The sequence below is a fragment of the Garra rufa genome, chromosome 9 (assembly GCF_049309525.1).
Source record: "Garra rufa chromosome 9, GarRuf1.0, whole genome shotgun sequence".
Classification (NCBI taxonomy): Eukaryota; Metazoa; Chordata; class Actinopteri; order Cypriniformes; family Cyprinidae; genus Garra; species Garra rufa.
The window spans coordinates 26,006,361-26,030,363 of record NC_133369.1 but is presented as its reverse complement, the minus strand read 5'-3'; the positions used below and the strand labels follow the sequence as shown (position 1 = coordinate 26,030,363).

General features: G+C 38.0%; 2 protein-coding genes across 3 annotated transcripts in view; both read right to left on the bottom strand.

The window, feature by feature from the left end:
* Nucleotides 1–395: 395 nt before the first annotated feature.
* gnb3a (guanine nucleotide binding protein (G protein), beta polypeptide 3a) lies at nt 396–13,671 on the bottom strand. Of its 2 annotated transcripts, none has more exons than XM_073846823.1 (9): nt 13,524–13,671; nt 11,325–11,467; nt 11,031–11,176; nt 10,581–10,644; nt 3,879–4,041; nt 3,674–3,740; nt 3,380–3,581; nt 1,297–1,513; nt 396–1,201 (listed from the first exon to the last, which is right to left on the bottom strand). In XM_073846823.1, the coding sequence occupies exons 2-9, from the start codon at nt 11,379–11,381 to the stop codon at nt 1,095–1,097; spliced, it is 1,023 nt and encodes a 340-aa protein (XP_073702924.1). In that variant the 5' UTR covers nt 11,382–11,467; nt 13,524–13,671; the 3' UTR covers nt 396–1,094. The 2 variants fall into 2 exon arrangements, with proteins under 2 accessions (XP_073702924.1, XP_073702925.1); XM_073846824.1 differs by lacking the exon at nt 13,524–13,671 and adding an exon at nt 12,112–12,232.
* A 6,286-nt stretch (nt 13,672–19,957) lies between these two features.
* p3h3 (prolyl 3-hydroxylase 3) overlaps nt 19,958–24,003 on the bottom strand; it is a 10,898-nt gene continuing 6,852 nt past the window's right edge. The window contains exons 10-16 of the mRNA XM_073847436.1: nt 23,780–23,907; nt 23,553–23,648; nt 23,297–23,447; nt 23,070–23,187; nt 21,548–21,623; nt 20,411–20,551; nt 19,958–20,332 (exon numbers count right to left, since the gene is read on the bottom strand). Of these exons, the coding sequence (XP_073703537.1) occupies nt 20,174–20,332; nt 20,411–20,551; nt 21,548–21,623; nt 23,070–23,187; nt 23,297–23,447; nt 23,553–23,648; nt 23,780–23,907 (869 nt within the window). The 3' untranslated portion in view covers nt 19,958–20,173. The remainder of the gene's footprint in view (nt 20,333–20,410; nt 20,552–21,547; nt 21,624–23,069; nt 23,188–23,296; nt 23,448–23,552; nt 23,649–23,779; nt 23,908–24,003) is intronic.

The following is a 24,003-nucleotide window of genomic DNA, read 5'->3' as shown; positions in this document are numbered from 1 at the left end:
TTCAAATACACAAAATTGCTGAAGAATTTGTGAGACCTGAAGGATTTTTCTGAAGAACAGCAGACAGTTTAACTGTTCAGGACAAACAAGGAACTCACGAACAAGTATAAAAAAAATAAAAATAAAAATAAATCAAGTGTATGTAAACTTTTGAACTATTATTTTATCTTGTGGACTATATAAACATCTTTTATGTGAAATATCTTAGTCAGGTCAGTACTAAATAAAAAATAACATGCACTTTGTATGATCCCTCTTATTGGTAAAATAATTAACATTTTGCAGATTCTGCAAGGTGTATGTAAACTTTTGATTTCAGCTGTACATTGTAGTATATAATATTTGCATTTGTATTTTCAATTTGATTAGATATAAGAGATCACATGAAAAATCAGTCAGGTTTGTCACAGTAGTTATTTTTATTGGCTCGAGTAAGCAGAAAAAACAGATGACACTATCAGTGCACTATCAAAAAAAAAAAAAAAATTCTAACACTAAACTTAATAAAAAGAAGCTTCAATCAGACATCCTCACTAAAACTTATTTATTCTATCTCAATAGTTTGTAAACCACATTTTATAAAAGTGAAAATATCATTCTGTGTAGACTTAAGTCATTGTATATTCAATCTTGCGCAACTATTTTGGCAACCTCTGTCATATAGGTTTGATAGCACAGGATGCATTTAGATATCAGTAAGCTTGATTCAACTAGCGTTGAAAGTCTTATTTCATATGCTATTATTGATAATATGCTGTGACACCCATGTGTTAAAGACCCTATCCAAAAATTACCTCACGAATCACCAAATAAGTAATGGCCTTGTAAATGCCCACTTTTGCAGTTAGCAGTCCCTGAAAGAAACAAGTTTTCTGGTATTGCGTGAGTTCTTTGACAAGATTATTCTACAGGTCAGCCCATCTCTAAATGAGGTTTTCTTATTCACAATCTTTCTCATTGTAACGACTCAACAAACATATCGCTTTCCCTCCCTACTTATACAATTATATCCCATAGTCCTGTTTCAATGGTCCCCTTTACATTTTACCCTGTCTTTGACATGTTCTATTTTTGCCTCCGTTTGAGACAGAGCCTTAGTTCCAGATCTTCAGAAAGCTGTCCCATGATCCTGTGCAGCAGGCCATCCCATCAGGTGTCACACCAATACAGCTCACTCTGTTGTCGTGACCAGACAACACTCCTGTAAAACACAGACACCATTTAATTACAGTTATGACACAGATATCGTCCTCCTGAAGTTTACAACTATCCTTGTATCTCTTTGCAGCGACGTACCGACTCTCTCCGCCTTCAGCGAGTCCCAGATGTTGCAGTTGAAGTCGTCGTACCCAGCGAGGATGAGTCTTCCAGAGAGGGAGGGAGCGATGGAGGTCACGCCGCACATGATGCTGGAGTCCTGGTAGGTGATGAGCTCCTGGTCTGAACGAAGGTCGTACAGCTTGCAGGAAGCGTCGTCTGAACCTGTGATCACTGCATTGCCATTGGGGAAAAACTGCAAAGTGGCACAGAGAGAAAAATTAATGCATTTGTTATATCGCAAAACTCACTGCCACTTTATGTTAGGGTGTGCTGTGTGGATGCTATAAGGCATTCTCAGTTTGTTAGTGTGTTGCTATGTGGTTGCCTTCTGATCCAGGTTCCTCAATCTGTTGGGTTTTTGCTCATTCTCTTAATTAATAAACACCACACCTTTTAAACAAACTGCACAATTAAACATATTCTTCATGTTTGTTATGTCAGCAGTGCAGGATAATCTACATACTGTACAAATTAAATTTATTAATGCAGTGGTTTTTAACCAGGGGTCCTCAATATGATATAAATGTTTTAAAATAAGTGTTAAATTAGCCTAAAACTGTTTAATTCACCCCCTCAACAGCTTTGAAGAACCATTATATAATCTAATTTTAAATGTGTGATTTCTAGATCTGGAAAAGTTATTTAAATTAATATCATTAATATTAAATTAAAATTAATTTGGCAAATTAATTTGGCAATACTTACAACTTTTTAAACTCCATGTTGTTATTAGAAACTACAACTATTTAAAAAAGGATTATTAGAAATTAAGTTTTTGTTAATTAAAATAAATCTGAAATCAAATAAAATACAAATGTTAGATAAAAAATAAATGTAAACCTAAATAGATATATATATATATATATAAAAAAAGATTTAAAAAATGACAAAAGCACGTAATTTTAGTAAAACTGTTTAAAAATGATTAAATTATAAAAACTATTAAAGCTATTAAAAATATTTGTTTATTAATTAAAATAAATCTGAAATCAAATTGTATATAAATTGAAAAACTTAAAATGCACCTGCAATAAAGTAATTATAATTTTAATACATTAAAATGACTACAACTAAAATAAACGTAAACCTAAATAGAAATATAAAGAAAACTACTAAAAACAACTAAAGCACATAACAATCTTAGTTAAACTAAATTATTTAAAATATTAAATTATACAATTTAAATTTAAATATAACATATGTTTGTTAAATACAATGAATCTGAAATTAAATAAAATATAAATGTTAGATGAAAAACTGAAATGTTACATTTTAATACATTAAAGTGACTAAAACTTAAATAAGCATAAACCTTAGTAAAACTAAAACTATTAAAAAAATTATTAAATTATAAAAACTATTAAAAATGAAATAATTTTTGTTAATTGAAGTAAATCTGAAATCAAATAAAATTGAATGAAATGTTATATGAAAAACTTCAAATGTACCTAAAATAAAGTGTTTAATGTTAATACATTTAAATAATTAAAACTTTAATAAAAAATTACAAAAGTACATCATTTTTTGTAAAACTAAAATTTTGGAAACTATTTAAATATTAAAAATAAAACACATTTTGGTTCATTAAAATATAAATAAATCTGAAATAAAATAAAATATAGATGTTAGATGAAAAGCTTAAAATGTACCTGAAATAAAATAAGTTTGTTTAACTTTAAACATGTCTGAACTTAAATCTAAATGAACATAAAAAAATTACAAATATATAAAACAAAACAAAACAAAAAACGAATTTAGAATATTATTAAATGCTACATAGAATATAAAAATACTAAACATTGTTCCAATGTACAAACATTCTTCTAATTATAACAAACTCTGAAATATTTTAGCAGTAAGAAATTGTTAGAAAAATATACATATTTAAAAATCCTTTTGGAGTCAAAAAAGGTAAGAACCACCAGCCTAGGGGGTTCAAATCATAAACAAATAAAATTAAGCCTTAGTATGCCCCACTCATTAAAAATGTAACTAATCAGTATTTCAGTGGTTAGGGTTAGGGTTTGACATTAATTACTGTCTTGCTGATCATTCCTACCCCAATGGCGTTGATGTCACTCTCGTGGCCTCCGAAGGTCTGTCTGCACTGGCCTTCACGGATGTCCCACAGTTTGGCTGTGAAGTCACAGGCTCCTGAGATGAACGTGTTAAAGTCAGGGGCCACACCCAGAGACATACAGTCACCCAGATGACCAGCAAACACGGTCTTCTGCGATCCTGTCTCAATGTCCCACAGAACACTGGAAAAAGTCCAGGTCACATTAGTTAAGGGAATTGAATGAATACATTATCTACAGCAAACCTTTCTTAGACATATTAGAAGTGAATGTACCAGGTACAGTCTCCAGAGCTGGTGATGATCTCATTGTCATTCAGAAAGCGGCAGCAGGACAGGTAACCTGATCAACACAAAACACATAACACAAATTCAGATCAGACAATCAAAACAGAGATTTTAAGACGCAGCGAGCTGATGTAAAATATTTAACTGCTTAAATTGCTCTTGTATATTGGTATCCTGGTTCACATATTGTCACCTGTGTGTGCCGCAAGCTCACGCATGACCTTCACGTTGCCATCTTTGCCCTTCAGGTTGTAGATGGAGCACATGTTGTCAAGTCCTCCACACGCCACCATGTTTCCTGAAGGTGCGTACGAACATGTCATCACCCACGAGGACTTCAGTGGGATTGCGTGCACCTAAAGCACAATCAGGGATGATGGTTAATTAATGTTTTGTAGATCAAGGTTTATTAGCGAATGGTAATATATACATTGGGCCTTATTCTAAACTTTAGTAAATATTTTGAATCATGTGTGAAATGGCAAATTTCCTTTGTTTATCCACCTTTTTCCTGATTAACAGACGAGTGCCGCCATGTTGGATTCTAACTACTGTTTAGATTTGTGTTCCGTCTCGATAGAAATCCATGTTAAAATGGAGTAAAAAAAAATACAATTTAACTAAATATAAAAATGTGCGCTTAGTGTAAAATACTGTGTGTGTCACAGTCCTGTCTGTTCACCTGGTCTCCCCCTGTCATTTTGTCATTATTGGTTTCACCCTCATCAACCTGTCATCCTCATCACCTGTGTTTAATTAATTATCTTCCTTTATAAGTCTGTCTGTTTCTTGAATTCCCCGTTGGTCTTTACATTGTTTAGATGTTTTACGTGTGTGGATGTTCCTGCCTGTTCTGTTTGTCACACTTGAAGATTTACATTAAATATCACTTTTGTTTGTTTATCTCGTGTCCCGTCTCGTCAGTCCAGCACGCAAACCCGGACAGAAAGACCGACCCAAAACAGTTTCACGGCGTGTTTCCCTGCTTTATTTTCCCGGTTTTTCTGAGTTTAGTTTTTTTTCCCTTCATGGATATCCCTGCCGTCCTCATCATCCTCCTGGAGCAGGGGAACCGCTCTCTCGAGGACCACACAAGAGACTTTGTGTACCTCGCGCCACAGACGCATTACCCGGACAGCTGCCTGTGCACGTTCTACCGTGCAGGACTCAACATCGCCACGAAAGCGCAGCTGTCCGGGGAGGGTCCTCGAGAGAGCCTCGCCGATTACATCGAGTGGGTGCTGGTGTCCAGCAGAGCTTCGTTGACCGCGAAGGATGACACCAGCCCCACTCCAGACCCAGAGCCCAGCCAAACATCACCCCGACACGCAGAGTATGAGCCCGCATTCACCGCGGACGGAGAGCCTGAGCCCGGAGCGAACACAATATGGAGTGCCAATGGGATCAAAACCTCCGACCAAGAGCGTGAGCCGACCTCTACATCTGCGACGGTGGAGTGCTGCGTGGAGCAAGAGAGGGCGGTAGAGAGCCCTGCCCACTGCACCACCACTGGGGGTGAGCATGAGCTACACTCTGGGGACTTAATAGACTTTTTCTCGGAGCCACTGGTCTGCCTGGAATTCCCACCCACCCGCCCTCTTCAGTGTGTCTCTGGATCTGTCTGGTCTCCGCTGGTTCCGTCCAGCCGTCCTGAATCTCCGCTGGTTCCGTCCAGCCGTCCTGAATCTCCGCTGGTTCCGTCCAGCCGTCCTGAATCTCCGCTGGTTCCGTCCAGCCGTCCTGAGTCTCTGCTGGTTCCGTCCAGCCGCCCTGAGTCTCCGCTGGTTCCGTCCAGCCGTCCTGAATCTCCGCTGGTTCCGTCCAGCCGTCCTGAGTCTCTGCTGGTTCCGTCCAGCCGCCCTGAGTCTCCGCTGGTTCCGTCCAGCCATCCTGAATCTCCGCTGGTTCCGTCCAGCCGTCCTGAATCTCCGCTGGTTCCGTCCAGCCGTCCTGAATCTCCGCTGGTTCCGTCCAGCCGTCCTGAGTCTCTGCTGGTTCCGTCCAGCCGCCCTGAGTCTCCGCTGGTTCCGTCCAGCCATCCTGAATCTCCGCTGGTTCCGTCCAGCCATCCTGAATCTCCGCTGGTTCCGTCCAGCCATCCTGAATCTCCGCTGGTTCCGTCCAGCCATCCTGAGTCTCCGCTGGTTCCGCCCAGCCATCCTGAATCTCCGCTGGTTCCGCCCAGCCATCCTGAATCTCCGCTGGTTCCATCCAGCCTTCCAGAAACCCCGCTGTCACCTGTCAGTCCCCCTGCTCACCCTCAGTCCTCCATCTGTGCAGTGGGCTCGCCGCAGGTCTGCCAGCTTCCATCGGCGTCTCAGCTGGAGGATCCCTCATCTCCACCTCCAGCCTCAGAGTCCAAAACTCCGCCTCGGCCCTCCGACCCTGCGGCTCCACCACGGCTTTCAGCTCCCTCGTCTTCACCCGTCGGCCCACCAGCTCCACTGGGCTTCCTCGTCCCTCCGGCTCCGCCTTGGTCGGTTGTCGTCCCGTCATCGCCTACGGACTCTACTCCTCTGGCTATGCCTCGTCGCTCCGTTGGGCTCCTCCCTCCCCCCGGCTCCACCTCAGTCCTCTGTCGCTCCGGCTCCACCGCGGCCCTCCGGATCTCCGCCTCCGCCTTGGTCACCAGAGCCTCTGGCTCCGCCTTGGCCCTCCGGATCCTCGGAGTCGCCCAGGATCTTCGGCTCTCCGTCTCCGCCTCGGGCTCATCCTCCACCTGCTCTGCCTCTGTCGGTCGGACCCCTGGAGTCGTCAGCCCGTCCTCCACCATGGCTCCTCCCTCCGTCGGCTCCACCATGGATCTTCATGGCTGTGGCCTGGGTCTTGCTCTGTGCCTCCTGCTCCGGGTCCCTCCTGTTTCCTCCCTGGCTCCTCCCACCTTCGTCGCCCCCTTGGACTCTGTTGACTTTGTTTGTCCCCCTCCAGGGGTGCCGTCCTCCGCCAAAGCCTCCTCCCTCATGGACTCTGTTTTTTCGCCCCTCTTCTTTTTTTTGTTGTTTCCCACGGCGCGAGGACGCGCCTTTTCGGAGGGGGGTGTAATGTCACAGTTCTGTCTGTTCATCTGGTCTCCCCCTGTCATTTTGTCATTATTGGTTTCACCCTCATCAACCTGTCATCCTCATCACCTGTGTTTAATTAATTATCTTCCTTTATAAGTCTGTCTGTTTCTTGAGTTCCCCGTCGGTCTTTACATTGTTTAGATGTTTTACGTGTGTGGATGTTCCTGCCTGTTCTGCTTGTCACACTTGAAGATTTACATTAAATATCACTTTTGTTTGTTATCTCGTAACCCGTCTCGTCAGTCCAGCACGCAAACCCTGACAGTGTGCTCTTATCATTTTATGGACAAAATCCCACTAACTTCGCCCCCATCAGGAGCTGTATATGTCCCGCTATCCTTGTGTCGCTTCATGTCATCTACCCACTTATTAAACTATGACAGATAAGTTAACTTAGTATAAGTTAGCTTAGCTAAGTATAGTTAACACTGTAAACTGATGAAACTAAGGCGCCATGTGCAGGGGCGCCGCTCACAATTTTGGGCCCTATGACAAAATATGAAGTTGGGCCCCCCTACCACACCAAAGCAGTTCTCTGGGGGCCCCTAAAGTGCGTGGGCCCTGAGAATTGTCCTAACTTTCCCCCCCTTAGCGGCGCCCCTGGCCATGTGCCGTAGTTAACGTTATATTATAGGCTCTGCAAATATGTTAATTTGACTAGAAACACCAGAGACCAGAAATGTTAAGCATCGTTCCAGTCGGCGAGACTTCCACGTTCAGGAAAAATATGGTGGGTAATAAAAATGAAAACAGACTATGCAACGGTTTTCTATCATATTTGTCCATGAATTAAATTAATTTTTAAATTTTTAGTTAACTGGTTAACTAATTCTGGCTAACTCATTTTGTTCTCGAATAACACGTGAATGAATTTGACGATTTTCAAAAATGGATGTGAGACTATATCTCCACAATGGTTTGCCATATTGAGGCCAAACTTGGTGTGTGTTATAACAATCATGACCTGAGGCTACCTGCACAGTTTTCGTGCAGCGCCATCTAGTGGTCAGAAGATATGACTTTTTTTTTTTTTTTTGCTTATAACTTCTAAATGGTTTGTAACTGCAAAAAGATGGTCATTGTGACACTTTAAGGTGATGAAACTATGGCGGCATGTGCTTGAACGTTAACATTATAGTCTCAGAAAATATGTTAATTTGACTAGAAACACCAGAGACTGGAAATGTTAAGCATTGTTCCAGTCGGCGAGACTTCTGCGTTCAGGAAAACGGTGGATAATAAAAATGAAAACAGACTATGCAGCTGATTTGTATTATATTTGTCCATGAATTAAATAAATTTTCACATTTTTAGTTAACTGGTTAACTAATTCTGCTTAACGTATTCGTTCTTGAATAACGCATAAACAAATTTGACAGAGAAAATGCAAAAATGAATGTGAGGCTATATCTCCGCAACGGTTTGGCATATTGAGGCCAAACTTGGTGTGTTTTATAACAATCATGACCTGAGGCTACCTGAACAGTTTTGGTGCAGCACCACCTAGTGGTCAGAAGATATGAAACGTTAAGCATCGTTACAGATGGGCGAAACTTCCCTGTTCAGGAAAAAGGTAGACTAAGCTGTCCATTATATTTGTCCATGAATTACATTAATTTTCAAATTTTTAGTTAAATGGTTAACTATTTCTGTTATTAGGGGCCAAGCACTGAAGGTGTGAAGGTCCCTATTGAATCCGCTGGCATTCGTATTCTTCTTCTTCTTATGTTTTTTCTTCTGCTCTTGAGTCTATGGCTATAGAACCGCTTGCGGGAAAGTTGTAAAATTTGACACACAGATAGAGGACAGTCTCAACATTACCCATATGAAGTTTGAAGTCTCTAACTCAAACTCTCTAGCACCACCACTTGTTGAAAATTTCACTTATGGTTATGCTAATAACTTTTGAACACAGGGTCTAGAAGGAAAATGGCTCGAATGGACACCAAAATTTAAAAATTGTAGTTTTTTCGCTATTTTTAATAGTTCATCCTTGAAGGTTTGTCTGATTTTTACCAAAATTGTCTCAGATCATTATCTTCAGACCATACTGGCAAAAAGTTGATTTGTCAAATTGTTCTCTGATAACGTGTGAACGAATTTGATGAGGAACACGCAAAAATGCATGTGAGCCTATATCTCAGTATAACAGTTTGGGGTTTTGAGACCAAACTTGGTGAGTTATAACAACTATGATCTGAGGCTACCTGCACAGTTTTGGCACAACTTTTGCCACCTAGTTGTCAGAAGAGACAAAAAAGAAAAGTAATTTTTTCTTATAACTTCTGAATGATTTTGCCAAAAATCAATCAAAACTGGTCTCTTTAGATTTGGTGGAGCATGCTGAGTCAAACCATACCTCAACAATTTTCCAGTGTCAGCCATTTTGGTTGTCGGTCATTTGGAATTTTGTCATAAAATGCTATATTTTATGAACACATTGTCATATCGTTACGAAACTCAGGATGTGTCTTCGGCACCATGCTCCGACAGCGCCACCTTGTAGTCAAAAGTTATAAAGAAATTTCAAAAAATGCTAATAGCGTTTGAATACATTGGCCTATTGTAATGAAATTGATCTCAATATATTCCTTGGATCATGCCGAGATACCAATATTTGCCATAGTCAGCCGAACTTTCTGTCTGCCATTTAGATTTATGTTGAAAACCTACTTTTTCGAACTCCTCCTAGACCATTGGTCCAATTTTTTTTTACCAAATTTGACTCATCTTTAGACCATGCTGGCAAAAAGTTATGGATTTCGTGTCGATATACGAAACAGATTTTGTTTAACGCATTAACGAATTTGCTGGAAATATGCTAAATATCTGAAACATCTGAGGCTGTATCTCTGTAAAGCTTTGACATATTGATACCAAATTTTGTATGTGCGATTGACACCTCACACTGACCATGCCACATTAATTTAGTAACAGTGCCACCTATTGTTCAAAAGTAATAAACCATTCATTAACCATTAATTATGAAATTTTAAAAAATGCTAGTAACTTTTGATTGCATTAGCCTATTGTAATTAAACTGGTCTCAAATATTCCTTAGGTCATGTCGAGAAAATAGATACAAATCTTGCCATTGTTGGGCAAACTTCCTGTACGCCATTTTAATTTATGATAAAAACTTAACACCAAAATCGAATCGAATCATCTTCAGACTGTGCTGACAAAAAATTATGGATTTTACACAAACATACAATTTTTCTCAAATAACATTTTGAAAATGAACACTTTCATGAACAGTGAACTAATTTATGAAAATATACATCTGAACATAGTTTTGCAAACGATTCACACAAAAAATCAATCTGCTTGCGTTTCATGAATTAGATCCAATGGCAACTTTCTCCCATTTTTGGCTTTATTTCTAATAATTGCTATAATTGTCTTGTTATTGAATAATTATGTGCCTTTCTCATAAGTCTGTCTTAAATTGCAAGATATAAAGTCACAGTTGAAAGAACGCAAGAACAGTCTCAAGAACAGTAAATAAAATCAAAATGTTCTTAGTTTATGATTAAATACGTGGAATAAAGCAGCTTCCATAGCTTTAGATAGAACTGAAACTGTCTCATCCCTGCTTTCGTGCTTTATTTAAATACATCTCCTCCCTCTTGCACACAAATGTGACCACTGGCAGGTACTGATTTTCTTAATAGCCTCCACCAGAAATGATTTGCATTTAAATGTACGTGACAGCAGCTCCAAGTTAAAGCAAACAGATTTTGTCATTTACTCTATGTGTAACAATTAGAAACGATAGGCTCAATGATTTTTGGCCTTTTTGTAGCTAAAGATTGAAAAAAACGTTTCAGTACCTTATTGGTGGTGTAGCTGTCCCATACAATCAGTTTACCGTCTTGAGAAGCACTGACACACAGTCTGAGAAAAAGACAAAAAAAGGTTAGAAAATAAATGTGTTCTGAGACAACAGAGTGTTTTTATAATAATATTTATGTACTATTTTAGTATTTGGTCATCTTTTTAGATTTTCAGTTTTTAGTTTTAGGAAGTTTATGTTTGTAACTTTAAGTTTTTGTAATTTTGGTACTTATTTTTGTTATTTGCTAAAGGAACATTTCTGTCAATTCTTGAAAATATGTTTATTGTTTACATAATCATTTATTTCACTTAACTTTGCCTAAATACAGTGCAAGTCTATTAAAAATGACATGTGTGTATAATGTATATGTGTGTATTTGGATGTGCTTGTAGTCTAGTACATGTGGAGCAGCATGTGTTGCTTTTATTTGCATATAGACGTTTACTTTGAGTCTGTCCCCCAGTGCACGGCATAGATTTTGGCCAGATGTCCTCTCAGTGTCTTCCTGGTCTTCAGCTGGACACGTCCCACAACAGCTGTCCCCGCCACATGATCCTGGAATGTAAGGTCCTGCACTGCTTTACGAGCCGCCTGTAGAGCACAAAACACTCACATAATTGATATTAGAGCTGATCTAGAACTCAGAATCAATCTGTGATATTCTGTAAAGTTATACAAATGTTTGTGAAGTTTGAACAAAAACAATGAATCTTAATTGGATCATATTTTTGACACTAACAGTAATCTCATCCTTCAGGCTCTCCGCCTCCTTTCGCAGTTGCTCCATTTCACCCATGGCAATGGTAGTCAGGCACGGTCACCCACAGATACAGACAGGAAGTGAGGTCAGTACAGCCAAGAGAATCCTGGGGGAAAACTCTCCTAAAAATGAATGTACATTTTCTTGTTACATCAATCAGTGCAATTTATTTCCCTGCTTGTGGCAAAAGCTCATCGTATTGGCTTTCACTGCAATATATCTCCAGTTCCCTCGTTCAACATCTATTTGCAATTCAAACTCCCTTCGACCTGGTTTGCAAATCCTCACAAATAAGGATGCATGCAAAATTTCACTCGTACCAACGCCACAAACATACAAGTGCGTAATGAGTCAGAGTCAAATAAGAAACTACTTTATCAAACATTTATACACCTGCTTTTATATACTCAGATATTATATACATAGATAGTTAGTTCATAAATACATTAATATTACAGCATAACAAGAGCTATTGTGACTCTATTTATAATCCAAAATGAATGTATTCACATTAGCACATTACAGCGACATGCATTTGTGGTATTCTTGAGTGTTGAACAAAACAAAAATTAGATTTTCGGCTTAAAACATCACTGAGACACATATTAGACATTATTGATTAGGTTAGACTCTCTCAGTAGTTATTTATAATAATTTTGCTCTTCATTTTTGATGATCTACCCAGTTTGCTTGTATAAATAGTCTAATTTTTACACTAACTATTGAGTTATATAATAACTTCTGAAGTTTAAATATCACGTCTTACCTTACAAAGGAAGATTAATGTAGTCGATTTCCTTTTGTTGAATTGTTTATTGAATCTTTGCGTCTCTCCCAAGCTCTCATGACCAAATGACTTTTGCCTAAAATTTGTTTGAGAGGAGAAAGTGAGGGAACAAAGGGTGTGGATGGGAGAGAGGTGGACCGGTGGGAGGGAGCTGTCCTGTAATGGACATCAAGGAAACTCAAGGTGAACGCCATACTTGGAATTTTTGTATTTGTCGTCAGTGTGAATCAAATGGCAAGGTAATGTTATTACCAACAAGACTGTGAGCACCAAAAACCATAACCAGAAAGAGACTAATGAAAGAGAGAGAGAGAGAAAAGCATTCAGCCTGGAGAGAGTGAGTTTAAATCCACACTGCTGAGATTTTAAGGGAGGCCTTCTGAATCAAATCTGCTCTCATCCGATTATTGACTGCTCTTTGCATCTGGATAAGAGCTACAGTAGAGAAGGGGAGGGGGATACATGGATAGAAATGGTCAGAGAGAGAAAGAGAGAGCTGGGAATGGGTGGGAAAGTGTGGCTAGCCATCGTTTGAATTTGAGTTTCGGCAGTTTACTTTGTTGAACGAACATCTACCATAGTATAATTCAGTCACTGCTGAATGTTTTATGGTTTAAAAGTCTATTTATATAGAACCTAAATATGATTTATAATCTCTAGCTGATTCATTATACTATGTTTAATTAAGAGGTTATTTAAAATAATTACAAATATTTCTTAATATGTGACCCTGGATCTTAAGTAGCACGGGTATATTTGAAGCAGTATTCAACAATACATTGAATGGGTCATAATTATCGATTTTATGCCAAAAATCATTAGGATATTAAGTACAGATCATGTTCCATGAAGATATTTGGTACATTTCCTACTGTAAACATATCAGAACTTAATTTTTGATTTTTGTGATTTTCTCACTATTTAGATTTGTTTGCACCCTTCCTGATTTTCAAATAGTTTTATCTCAGCCAAATATTGCCCTATCCTTACAAACCATGCGTCAATGGAAAGCTTATTTACTCAGTATATATAAATCCCAATTTCAGAAAACTGACCCTTATGACTGGTCTTGTGGTCCAGGGTCACATATGTGCTCTCTTTTAAGCATTAATCACAATGTTGAGATCACGATTCTGTAATTTTTATTCAATACCTTGCATCTTCTGATATCTTATGCTTCCTAAAATGAAAAAGGTGGGTACAGCACCAAAACAAACCAAAATGTATTTATGTTTAAATAGACTTAAATCATTAAACTGATTGACTGATTCGGTTCTGATTTGAAGTCAAAATTCCCTAGTGTAATTCATTATCATAATCTTTACTTTGCAATATTCGTTAATAAAATCTAAAGCGGTAGCAACATATAAAAGACCAAAAACAATGCTTACCTCTTCCTCTGGGATGTTTCTCCACTTTATTTGTATTTCTTTTCAACTCTCTATCCACTTGCCTTTTTCTCGGGACAATGTTCATTCAGGTTTTCTGCTTTACGCACCTTCTGATCTCTCTCTCTCTCTCTCTCTCTCTCTCTCTCTCTCTCTCTTTCTGTAAACTGTGTGATGCTTTTGTGATGGGCAGATGAGGATTGGAGGGGATGAAGTGAGATCAGGGCTGAAAGGATAAAGCCTGGGATGGAGAGAACGAGAGGGAGGGAAATCTGTTAGGAGAGGAGAGAACAGAGAGCAAAAGACAAGAGAACTAAATAGTGGAGAGAATCAGGTCATGGGGTCACATGACAGAAAAGCAGGTGTGTAAAGGGGCCAGGTGAGGGAGATTTTACTTTTTTTTTAATTTTGTGGATGATCCATATCCATCCATTTTCCCTCTTTAGGAAATAATAAACAATGCAAATGTTAAAGACACTGACACAATTGTGGAACCAACCTAAAGATCAGCACTGATGATATCCATAAACTTTGAACATACAGCCAAACCAAAACAGACACCTGAACATTTCTCACATTATCACAGTTTATTCGCTATAGTTTAGGAAATGGTAATAAAATATGACAAGAACTCAAGATTTAAACTGTGTCAGAACAAATTCATTTAGATAATATCAGATAACTTTGATAGAAAGGTATGTAACAAAACACGGTCAGGTCAAAGTCCCAATTTTTATCAGTTTTACTGGTAGTCCACTGTATGAACATTTTTTGGGTATAATATGTCACAGTTTACTTTATTTAGCTATCATTGCTTACATAAATGAACTTTTAGTGTCCTGCACCTAGTACAAAAATATCAAAAATTATATCTGGTGTCTGAATATTTTTTGGTTTGACTGTAGATGTCCAAAAAACCAAAGCATTTTTAAAAAGCCACCAGATGAGGGTCATGGTTAGAGTGGCCTATTAGTCATGAATGACCAGACAGAACATCCACAGACGTCACTGTGATGGAAAAAAGCTGAAAATTGTAAATAATAGACTGGAAAGACATTTCTATGTATGGAATGAAGGTTTCAGATCACTGGGAGCTGCTGTTGCGTACACCTTGGAAACTTTCAAAATTAGCAATATTTTTACTTTGAGGTGAGCGGAAGGCTTTGTGATTATAATACGCACAAGGTACACTTTTAATCTTAAGAGTGTGAGCACTGTTGTAACAAAATATAACTAACACTATGTTTAAGGAACAATGATGTATGAGGAATGAGAGATTGTTTTTCTTTTTTAAGAGCTTAAAAACCTGAACATTTGCTTAGCTTGAATCAATTTTAGTGTCCTGATTTAGAACTGACAAACTATCATTATCATAAATATAACTCGTCCTCCCCCACCTCGCTGAAGCAGACAAAACATCACAGCATGGTGGATAAAATCATCACTCGATTTAGCAAGGAGGGGGGACAACGCGACCCATGGGTGAAAAGGATTATATTCTATTAGGACAAAAGGGAGTGGTTTACTTTTGCATGGATGAACATTGAGGAACGGTTATGTGTGGCATTAGGTTCAGTGTCATGTAAAAAGCCCTTGATTGTAATGTATAGTTAAGATTTATTTTAAGTGCATTTATATAGGATTGTCTATGTGTGTGGATCAGGTTTTGCCTATATTATGGCCAGCAAATGTCTCCACAATCAACTTGAAATCAGCTAGATTGTTGAATCAGTCAACACTATCCACAAAGAAAATGGCTTAGTAAACATGCTATATATTCTCTTAAAGGGTTAGATCACCCAAAAATGAAAATTAGCCAATAATTTAGTCACCCTCAAGGCATCCTAGGTGTATATGACGTTCTTACTTTCAGACCAATCCAATTGGAGTTACATTAAAAATTATCCTGGTTCTGCCAAGCTTTATAATGGCAGTGGGTGGGTGTTTCTGTTCAAAGAAGTCTAATAAAGTGCATCAATCATAATAAACAGTGCTCCACACAGCTTCGGGGGGCGAATAAAGGCCTCCTGTAGTGAATCGATGAGTTTTTGTAAGAAAAATATCCATTTTTAAAACATAATAATCTGTTTTCTCTAGCTTGCGCTAACTATCAGACGTGTAAAAGCCATTCCAGGTGGATGATGCAGGACATATGTATACGCCGCTCGCGAAAACCAGCGTTTGTTTACAAGAGTAAAGGAAGCAAAGTTTCCTTACTTGGCTTTTATCGAAATCCTCCTTTTGGACTTATAATTTGTAACCGTTGTTTTTTTATTTTTTTTTATTTTTTGCTCTCTCTTTTGGACTTTCACTGTCGTCACTTCTCACCGGCGCATGTGCAACACGTTATCCGCCAGGAATGTCTTCGGTGTACAGTTAGCGCCAAGCTAGAGTTAAATGATTACTACATTTTAAATATGTGTGTGAAGAAGTGAAGGAGGCCTTTATTCACATACTGTTGCATAAATACTAAGAATTCTGACATACTATTAATATGAAGTGCTTTTCACATTTTATATACTGCATGTAAATACACCATTTTGGACACAGGTCTGATATCACTTTTTTCGTTTTGCCTGTCTGTGATTGTTTCAGACTGTCAGATTGTGTTTTTAGTGATTTTTCAGTGACAAATGACTTACATTGTTACTTCTGTAGGTGGCAACACCTTCAAGAATGGGTCACTGAATCATTCATTCAACCATTTTGTTCAAAACGTTTTGTTTGTTCAGGAACAAAATACCACTACAGTGTATTGTTTGGAGAAGCTGTTTATTTTCTGTGGCATTGTTGGGAAATATTTTCATTGGTGGGGAAAATAATGAAAAGTATTTAGTAATATTTTGTTTAAAATACAAGTTTCTCTGTTAATCTTGTTTTTTTGTTGCTTTTTTTTTTTTTTTTAATTTGTGTCTTATTTACTTTGTTAGCACACATTACTCAGACTGAGTTAATCCATAAAACAGTTTGTTTGTCTTCATAATATTTTGCCCAAAATTCCTGTTCCTGGGATGGTTTTTCCTAATGACAATGAGATGGGGCAACATATCCTTATAAGGATAGTTCACACAAAACTTAAAATTCTGTCATTAATTACTCACCTTCGTGTTGTTCCAAACCTGTAAGACCTTCATTCATTTTTAAAACAAAAACTTATGATATTTTTGGATGAAATCCGAGAGCTTTCTGACCCTGCATAGACAGCAAAGCAACTGACATGTTCAAGGTCCAAAAAGGTAGTAAGGGCATTGTTAAAATAGTCAATGTGACATCAATGGTCAACTCATGCTCGGATATTGAATATTTTTCCCATTCAATATTCTGTTTCAATCAGAAGTACATCACAAAGTCGGTCGCAACTTTGTGTACACACTGATTTTGTAACTGTTATAAAAAATAATGTGATATTTACATAAACAATGATCACTGGAATGTAGATAGAAATTAAGTTGGAATTTCACAATGTACAGTCTCATACTAAACTTTCTTATTCCATAAAATCAGGCGTTTCATGTACATTTAAATCAAATAGCCATTGTTCATTGGCTTAAATAGAATCAGAGTGATTCTTGGTGTGTCTAAAGTTTCCTAAAGAAAGTGTCCTAGACCTAGAGGACTCATTTGGTTAAAAATGGACACACTGTGTGATTACATTGAGAAATCCTGATTAAACAAATGTCTCACTCTAAATTTTAGCCATGCTAGAATGTATGAGAACAGACCATCGCCTGCTACATTATCACTATTAATATCCACACTCTTCAAAGCCTGCGCACAACACCAACATGTTGTGTAATGTTATATGTTACCATGAGGGCGAAAGAGATTAGTCACGAACACATCTCGGTGATAACCAAACATCGATAGAAACAGGTCAGAAGGGTCTTAGTCATTTACCTAAGAGGAACATCCATACATCTGCTACGCTCTTAAACACTTAACTGTTTTCCAGGGCTGCTGAGTATCAGACGCATAGGATGATATTAACACCTTATGAACCATTAACTATTCTATCCTCTTATTTTACACCGCAATGTAGATTAACTCAAATATAGAAGATCAATAACCAGTGTAAGTAAAGCAAGAATCTGTTTTTTTATGCATTAGAGGAGGGTTAGTGATATTAGGCTTTGAGTTTAATGGTAAGGGGTGTCGCATGGAGATGGGGAGTCGGGGTATGAATGATTACATGATTTCTTGCCTGGATTATTATTCCATACTCTAAATGGGAGATTTGTAAGCTTCATAAACAAATGCACTCATTTATGAGGGATTATCTGTAATCTCGCTCTCCATCTCTCTCCCGCCGCCTTCTTTTTTTTTCTCTCTCTCTCACTCGTTCTATCAGTGCTAATGTACCGCAGGGGGCGTCAACACCTCCCCTCCTCCCTCTCTGTTGTCTAGATGTATTAAACACTTGTACCTTCTGTCTTTTTTGTCTCGGTTTTGATTCTGAGAAACAATAAGTTAATGAGAAGTTAAAGATGCACGTTGATTGCTTCGACAGTAGTCTTGGATTTATATATCGACACCTAGAGGTATGGATGCGGTATCATGAAAAAAACAAAAAACATGAGGTGACTGATGCCATGCAAAATAAATCAGCATTTAAAGTCCCTATGAAATCAAAATCAACTTAGTCTCTCACTTCCGCCATTATGGTTCAATGATTTTGATGAGATCACCCTGAACTTCAGCTTCTCATCAAACTTTCTGTCCAATCAAATTCCCCCTACACTAAAAATAGACGATGCAGCTCTGTCTGAAACTAGTCACATGTTTGCAGAATTTGTATTTTCTGAATGGTGAGTGGCAGATAGTGCACTATATAGGGGATAGGGAACGATTCAATACTGAATGCTTTCCATTGGGGCAAAAGAAGTCTGGTTTCTCGCTGTGTCACAGGAACCACCGCTGCGCACACAGTCTCTGGACCAGAGATACAATAGCACGGAGCAGATCACATGCGCAAAATATATCAGACTATATACAGAATGATATATTTTATCACAATATGGATGAGTTTGTGGCTGCCATACACTGTCAAATGCGGCTTTACCGAGTTTAACGGCTCTGGCCCAAGCTGTGATATAAGGGGGGCGGGACTGCTGGATATGTTCTGCCCTTTCTTTCTGTTTCAGGTGAAATTACGTCAACACATAGAATAACGCTGTGTGTTTCAAAGCACTTCAGTGGACCTTTAAGGTTGCTGATCTTATGTGAGTGTATGTCATTTAAAGGAATAGTTCACCCAAAAAATGTAGGGTGTGTTCACACTTGTCATGTTTGGTTTGATTAAAACGAACTCTGGTGCAATTGGTTTTTTATTGCGGTTTATTTGAGTAAGTGTGAACGCTGCCATCCAAACCCTGGTGTGCACCAAACAAGCAGACTGAATTTGTTAAAAATATTGGTCTTGATCCACTTCCAGACAAACTCTGGTGCGGTTCGTATGGAAATATGAACGCAACATGGACCAAATTCTTCTAAACAAACCAAAAACAAGAAGTAATAAAAGATGCGGCATGTGACATGATTTCACGAAAGGGAATGAGTGGTGTATCATAAACAAAATGAGCAGAGGGGAAAAGTGGAGCAACGAGGAAGTGCTTTTATGAGCTCTTCGTGAGTTTGCAGGTTGTGAAAATAAAATCATATGCATGCAACAATGAGCGCACTTAGTCCAGCAGATGGCATTGCGTGTATTCGACTTAAAGCGGCAATCATACAAATTAGTGAATGGGTGCTTTGATGTCATACACCCACAGCGCTGCTTCAAGCCGAATGCACCTTTTCACTTTTTGTTTAGTGTGTTTGGTGATTTCCGTCACGAAATATACATCATTCAACCTGACCAATCAGGTTGTAAACGTATCACTATGCCTTAAGATTCAGTATTTTTAGGTTCGCTGTCAAAAATGCCAGTGTGAATGCTAAGTGGACCAGGGCCAAATGTATAATTTTCCTTTTTGGTCCGGACCAAATGAACCACTCAAACCGAACTACACACCTTTGTGAACACACCTTTAGATGAGTAAGATGTAGATGAGTTTCTTACTTTAATGCACCAGATTTGGAAGAATTTAGCATTACATCAATGGATCCTGAACCATTGCATATTTCTCTCCTGATTCAGACAAAACTATCACTAGAGATAGCAATATTCTGGATAGAAGTCTGATATTTTAACTGAAATTTGTGTCTTTTGTGACATTTACATCAGCAGTTTGAACTCTCATTCTGACGGCACCCATTCACTGCAGAGGATCCACTGGTGAGCAAGTGATGCAATGCTAGAATTTCTCATATCTGTTCCAATGAAAAAACTCATCTTCATCTTTGATGACCCGGGGGTGAGAAAAATGTCAGCAAATTTTCTTTTTTTTTTTGATGAAAAATTATATGAATTAAAAGGAATAATAATAAATTCTACATAATTAATCCATTCGCCGCTTCTTTATTCTTTGATTTCAAAAATAATATTTAACCACCATCAAAACATGAGACATACTGAAACAAAGGCACACACACATGCACACACTCTCACACTTCCAGAGACATAACCATGTAAAACAGTTTGGGATAAATATAATCTAGTGTTCATTAAGAAAAAGCAATTGATGTCCATTGATTGGCTCATTCATCTGTCAGTCTCACAGCTCATCCCGCCTGCCCGTCACTCTTTCTCTTTCTTTGCTCCTCTTGTTGCCTTGGCTTCTTCCGCTGCGAGCTGTTTTCTCGCTATCACCCTTTTCCTCTTTTACTACACTCTTTCCATCCACGGCCCATAATTCTTCAGCTTCCTCACGTTCCTAAGATGAAGTTAAACATATGATTTAGTGTACATGCATACACTTTTCCTCTGGAAAGTTTCCATAAGAGTTTCTCACCATATCTCTGTGGTGCTTTTTAGTGGTGAACCAGAGCGCCAGTGCACATCGTCGACCCGCTGTTACTGCAGTAACTCCATGGGGATTGACAGGTCCTGAGGTAAATCCAACCAGTCGCCCGCATTTTGGCTTAACCCTTGCCTGGGAGAGAAAAAAAAAACACTGAGAGACTGGATCTCATTCACTAATCATGCATACGCACTAATTTAAATGTGAAATCTGAGTATAGAAAATCATAGTTCCACAATAACTTTTGTACTAAAATTCACTCTAACTTTAGATGACATTTTATACATAGATATTTTAAATTTTAAATATAAATAAAGGGATAAAGGTTGTGCACAAATGACCAACCTCGAGCACACAGTTACTCACTTTGAATACTCCAAATTCATTATATGTTTATATGGAATATGGTTAAGAACAAATTAATATGTCAACGCATATGTTGTGTATTAGACAAAATAAAAAATGAACAATTCTGTGCATACAAAAAATTGGCCTGAGAAATGCAACTTAACTGATCGATTATCTTAGCTTCTTCTTTTAAACCAAAACGTAAACACTATCTCCTCCTAGAGTTTTAAAGCTACAACCACCAAAATCAGGTCATACCTTCAGACTAGTTTGACTTGGTGTGCCACATCTTTTCTAACTGATAAACCTTATGGTTTTCATAAACCAAAACCACCTAAAATCCTATTGACTTTCACTGAGGGGGTGAAAACTTTTGAACAGTGAAACTTATGGTGTATTTAAACTGTCTATTGGTATATCAAAGCTTAACAACATCCAACAGAATGTTGTCTTCCAGGATGGTTTTAATGTGGTTTTGGCCACTTTTTGGCTGTCCTTAGCTGGTAAAATAGAGAAACCTGCTAAAAGACCAAACAAGCTTAAACCAGCTACTTTCAACATGCTGTCAGTATCTATCGAATCTATCTAAACTTTTAAATGTCAAGCTTTTACAACTGTTTCAGACTTTCTTAAGCTAAATACAAAGTTTGTTCACAAACTTTACTCATCTAGAATATTACACATTCTTATATGTCGTATTAGAGATATCTTATGTAAAACTTATAAAAATGGATCTGAATATGAGAAAAAAATTTGTGAGTACTGGCAAATGAATCTTACAGTGACTGTTTTGGCGTCTCGATCAGCGAAAAAGAAATCACCTCCTTCAAAATCATCATTCAGGTAAAGAACTGCACTGCAAAAGCAACAAGATAAACAACAACACAGTGAGTGCATAACAGAAAAGTGACATTAATGTCAGTCATTTTTATTATTTTATAGAATAACATGTCTCCATTCTATTCAAATGAAGCTCGCTTTTGAATATGCTGGATTCACAAAAATCAGCACCTAATAAAATCAATGTTGCACAATTATTCCCATTAGAATGTTGACAGTAAGGGAATTTTATTAAAAGCAGTGTTTGTACACAATTTACAGTTGAGGTCAAAAGTTTACATCCCTCTTTCAAAATCTGCAAGATGTTCATTATTTGACCAAATAAGAGGAATCATGCAAAATGCATGTTATTGTTTATTTAGTTCTGACCTGAATAAGATATTCCACATAAACAATGTTTATATATAGTCTACAAGAGAAAATAATAGTTACATTTATAAAATGACCCTGTTCAAAAGTTTACACCCCCTTGATTCTTAATACTGTGTTGTTACCTGAATGATCCACAGCTGTTTTTTGGTTTAGTGATAGTTGTTCATGAGTCCTTTGTTTGTCCTGAACAGTTGAACTGCCTGCTGTTCTTCAGAAAAATCCTTTAGGTCCCACAAATTCTTTGGTTTTCCACCATTTTTGTGTATTTGAACCCTTTCCAACAATGACTGTATGATTTTGTGATCCAAGGAGAACTGAGGGACTCATATGCTACTATTACAGAAGGTTAAAACGCTCACTGATGATCCAGAAGGAAAAAAACATGCATTGAGAGCCCTGGGGTGAAAACTTTTTCAATTTGAAGATCAGGGTAAATTTAGCTTATTTTGTCTTATGGGAAATCATGTAACTACTTTTGTAGCCTCTGAAGGGCAGTACTAAATGGAAAAATATAATATCACAGCATGATGTGAGTCCTTCGGTTTTCCTCAGTGTGAAAAGATAGATCTCAAAATCATACGGGTTCAAATACACAGAAATAATGAAAAAACAAAAAATTTGTGGGACCTGAAGGATTTCTCGGGACAACTATCACTAAACGAAAAAACACAGCTGTGGATCATAAACAACACAGTATTAAGAATCAAGGGGATGTAAACTTTTGAACAGGGCCATTTTTTGTAATAAATTCAGCTATTATTTTCTCTTGTGGACTATATGTAAACATCTTTTATGTGAATCTTATTCTGGTCAGTACTAAATAAACAATAACATGCATTTTGAATGATCCCTCTTATTTTGGTAAAATAATTTACATTTTGCAGATTCTGAAAGGGGTATGTAAAATTTGACCTCAACTGTATACTGAACATTTCCAAGCAGTAATTGTAGCCAATCATTAATTAATGTGAAATGTTTACAATTTTTGTGTAAGAAACTTGAAATCCTATTCTGAATCCCTGTCTTTCTTCATATGAATCTTGAATTTTCTGAATTTAGTGAAACACTGATAATTTGCAAATGAAGGCACCTGAGATCTCGATGAGTGAAAGCAGGAGGTTCTCTCCAGCACTGCCTGGTTTCAGGCTCCAGGATGCAGTTATCCACATGAACTGGGTGAGAAAGATCCAATCGCCCTTCCTGATGTCCTTCATACACATGAAGTCAAATATGCACCAAGGAAAACGTTAACCATGTTAAAAATGTGTGTTTATGCGTTAAAGGCTGTTCCTGTTCGAGCACTATAGATATTTGTACCTGGGATGGCGGAGCGGCACACCAAGTGTGTGTAAGCAAAATAGAGAATAGAGTGACTTCTGAAGTACGAGTCCATCAGAGCTTTTACAGTCTCCCCGATCTCATGTAACAGCCTGGCATCTGATTGGTTAACCAGCCCATCCTGAGCCAACTGGAAAACAGATATTTTCTAGTATATTTTCCAGGGTGTATGTGGTGAAAATGTCTATAATTTATGAATCATTCTAGTATGTGTCATGAATGAGTAATATTTTACCTTAAGTGCTCTGAGAACAGTCAAACCCTCAAATTTCTCATGCGGCGTGTGAGGAGAGCGTCGCCCCCGGTAACCATCACCCACTGATGCAGCAACCTATCATCAACACATGAACATGTGATTTGAGATTCTTTCAGCTGCTCTCTGTTAGTAGGCTGGCCCGCCATTGCAGGGACTGCAACAGTAATTCAAATGGCAGATTTTTGGATGATTGTTGAAAAACTCACGGTAGCAAGCTGCATCACGCGATCACATTCAGACTGGGATAAAACTCCATCCAGAACCACACGGTTGGTCCCATTCAGTCCCTGATCATCCATAGTGACTGTTACACCAACGACAGGAACAGGACCACCTGAGCCAAAAAGACAGAAAGAGTGAGTAGAAAAGACATAAATGCAAATTCAAATCTAAGGCCTTTATTGTAGCATATATATATATATATATATAT

What these genes read in the sequence shown, in the direction of transcription:
- gnb3a (XM_073846823.1), bottom strand. Translation starts at nt 11,381, where the DNA reads ATGGGTGAAATGGAGCAACTGCGAAAGGAGGCGGAGAGCCTGAAGGAT. An exon ending in CACTGGGGGACAGACTCAAA is followed by an intron (nt 10,645 to 11,030) that starts GTAAACGTCTAT and finishes TCTTTTTCTCAG; the next exon opens with ACTGTGTGTCAGTGCTTCTC. An exon ending in GTGACATCAACGCCATTGGG is followed by an intron (nt 1,514 to 3,379) that starts GTAGGAATGATC and finishes GCCACTTTGCAG; the next exon opens with TTTTTCCCCAATGGCAATGC.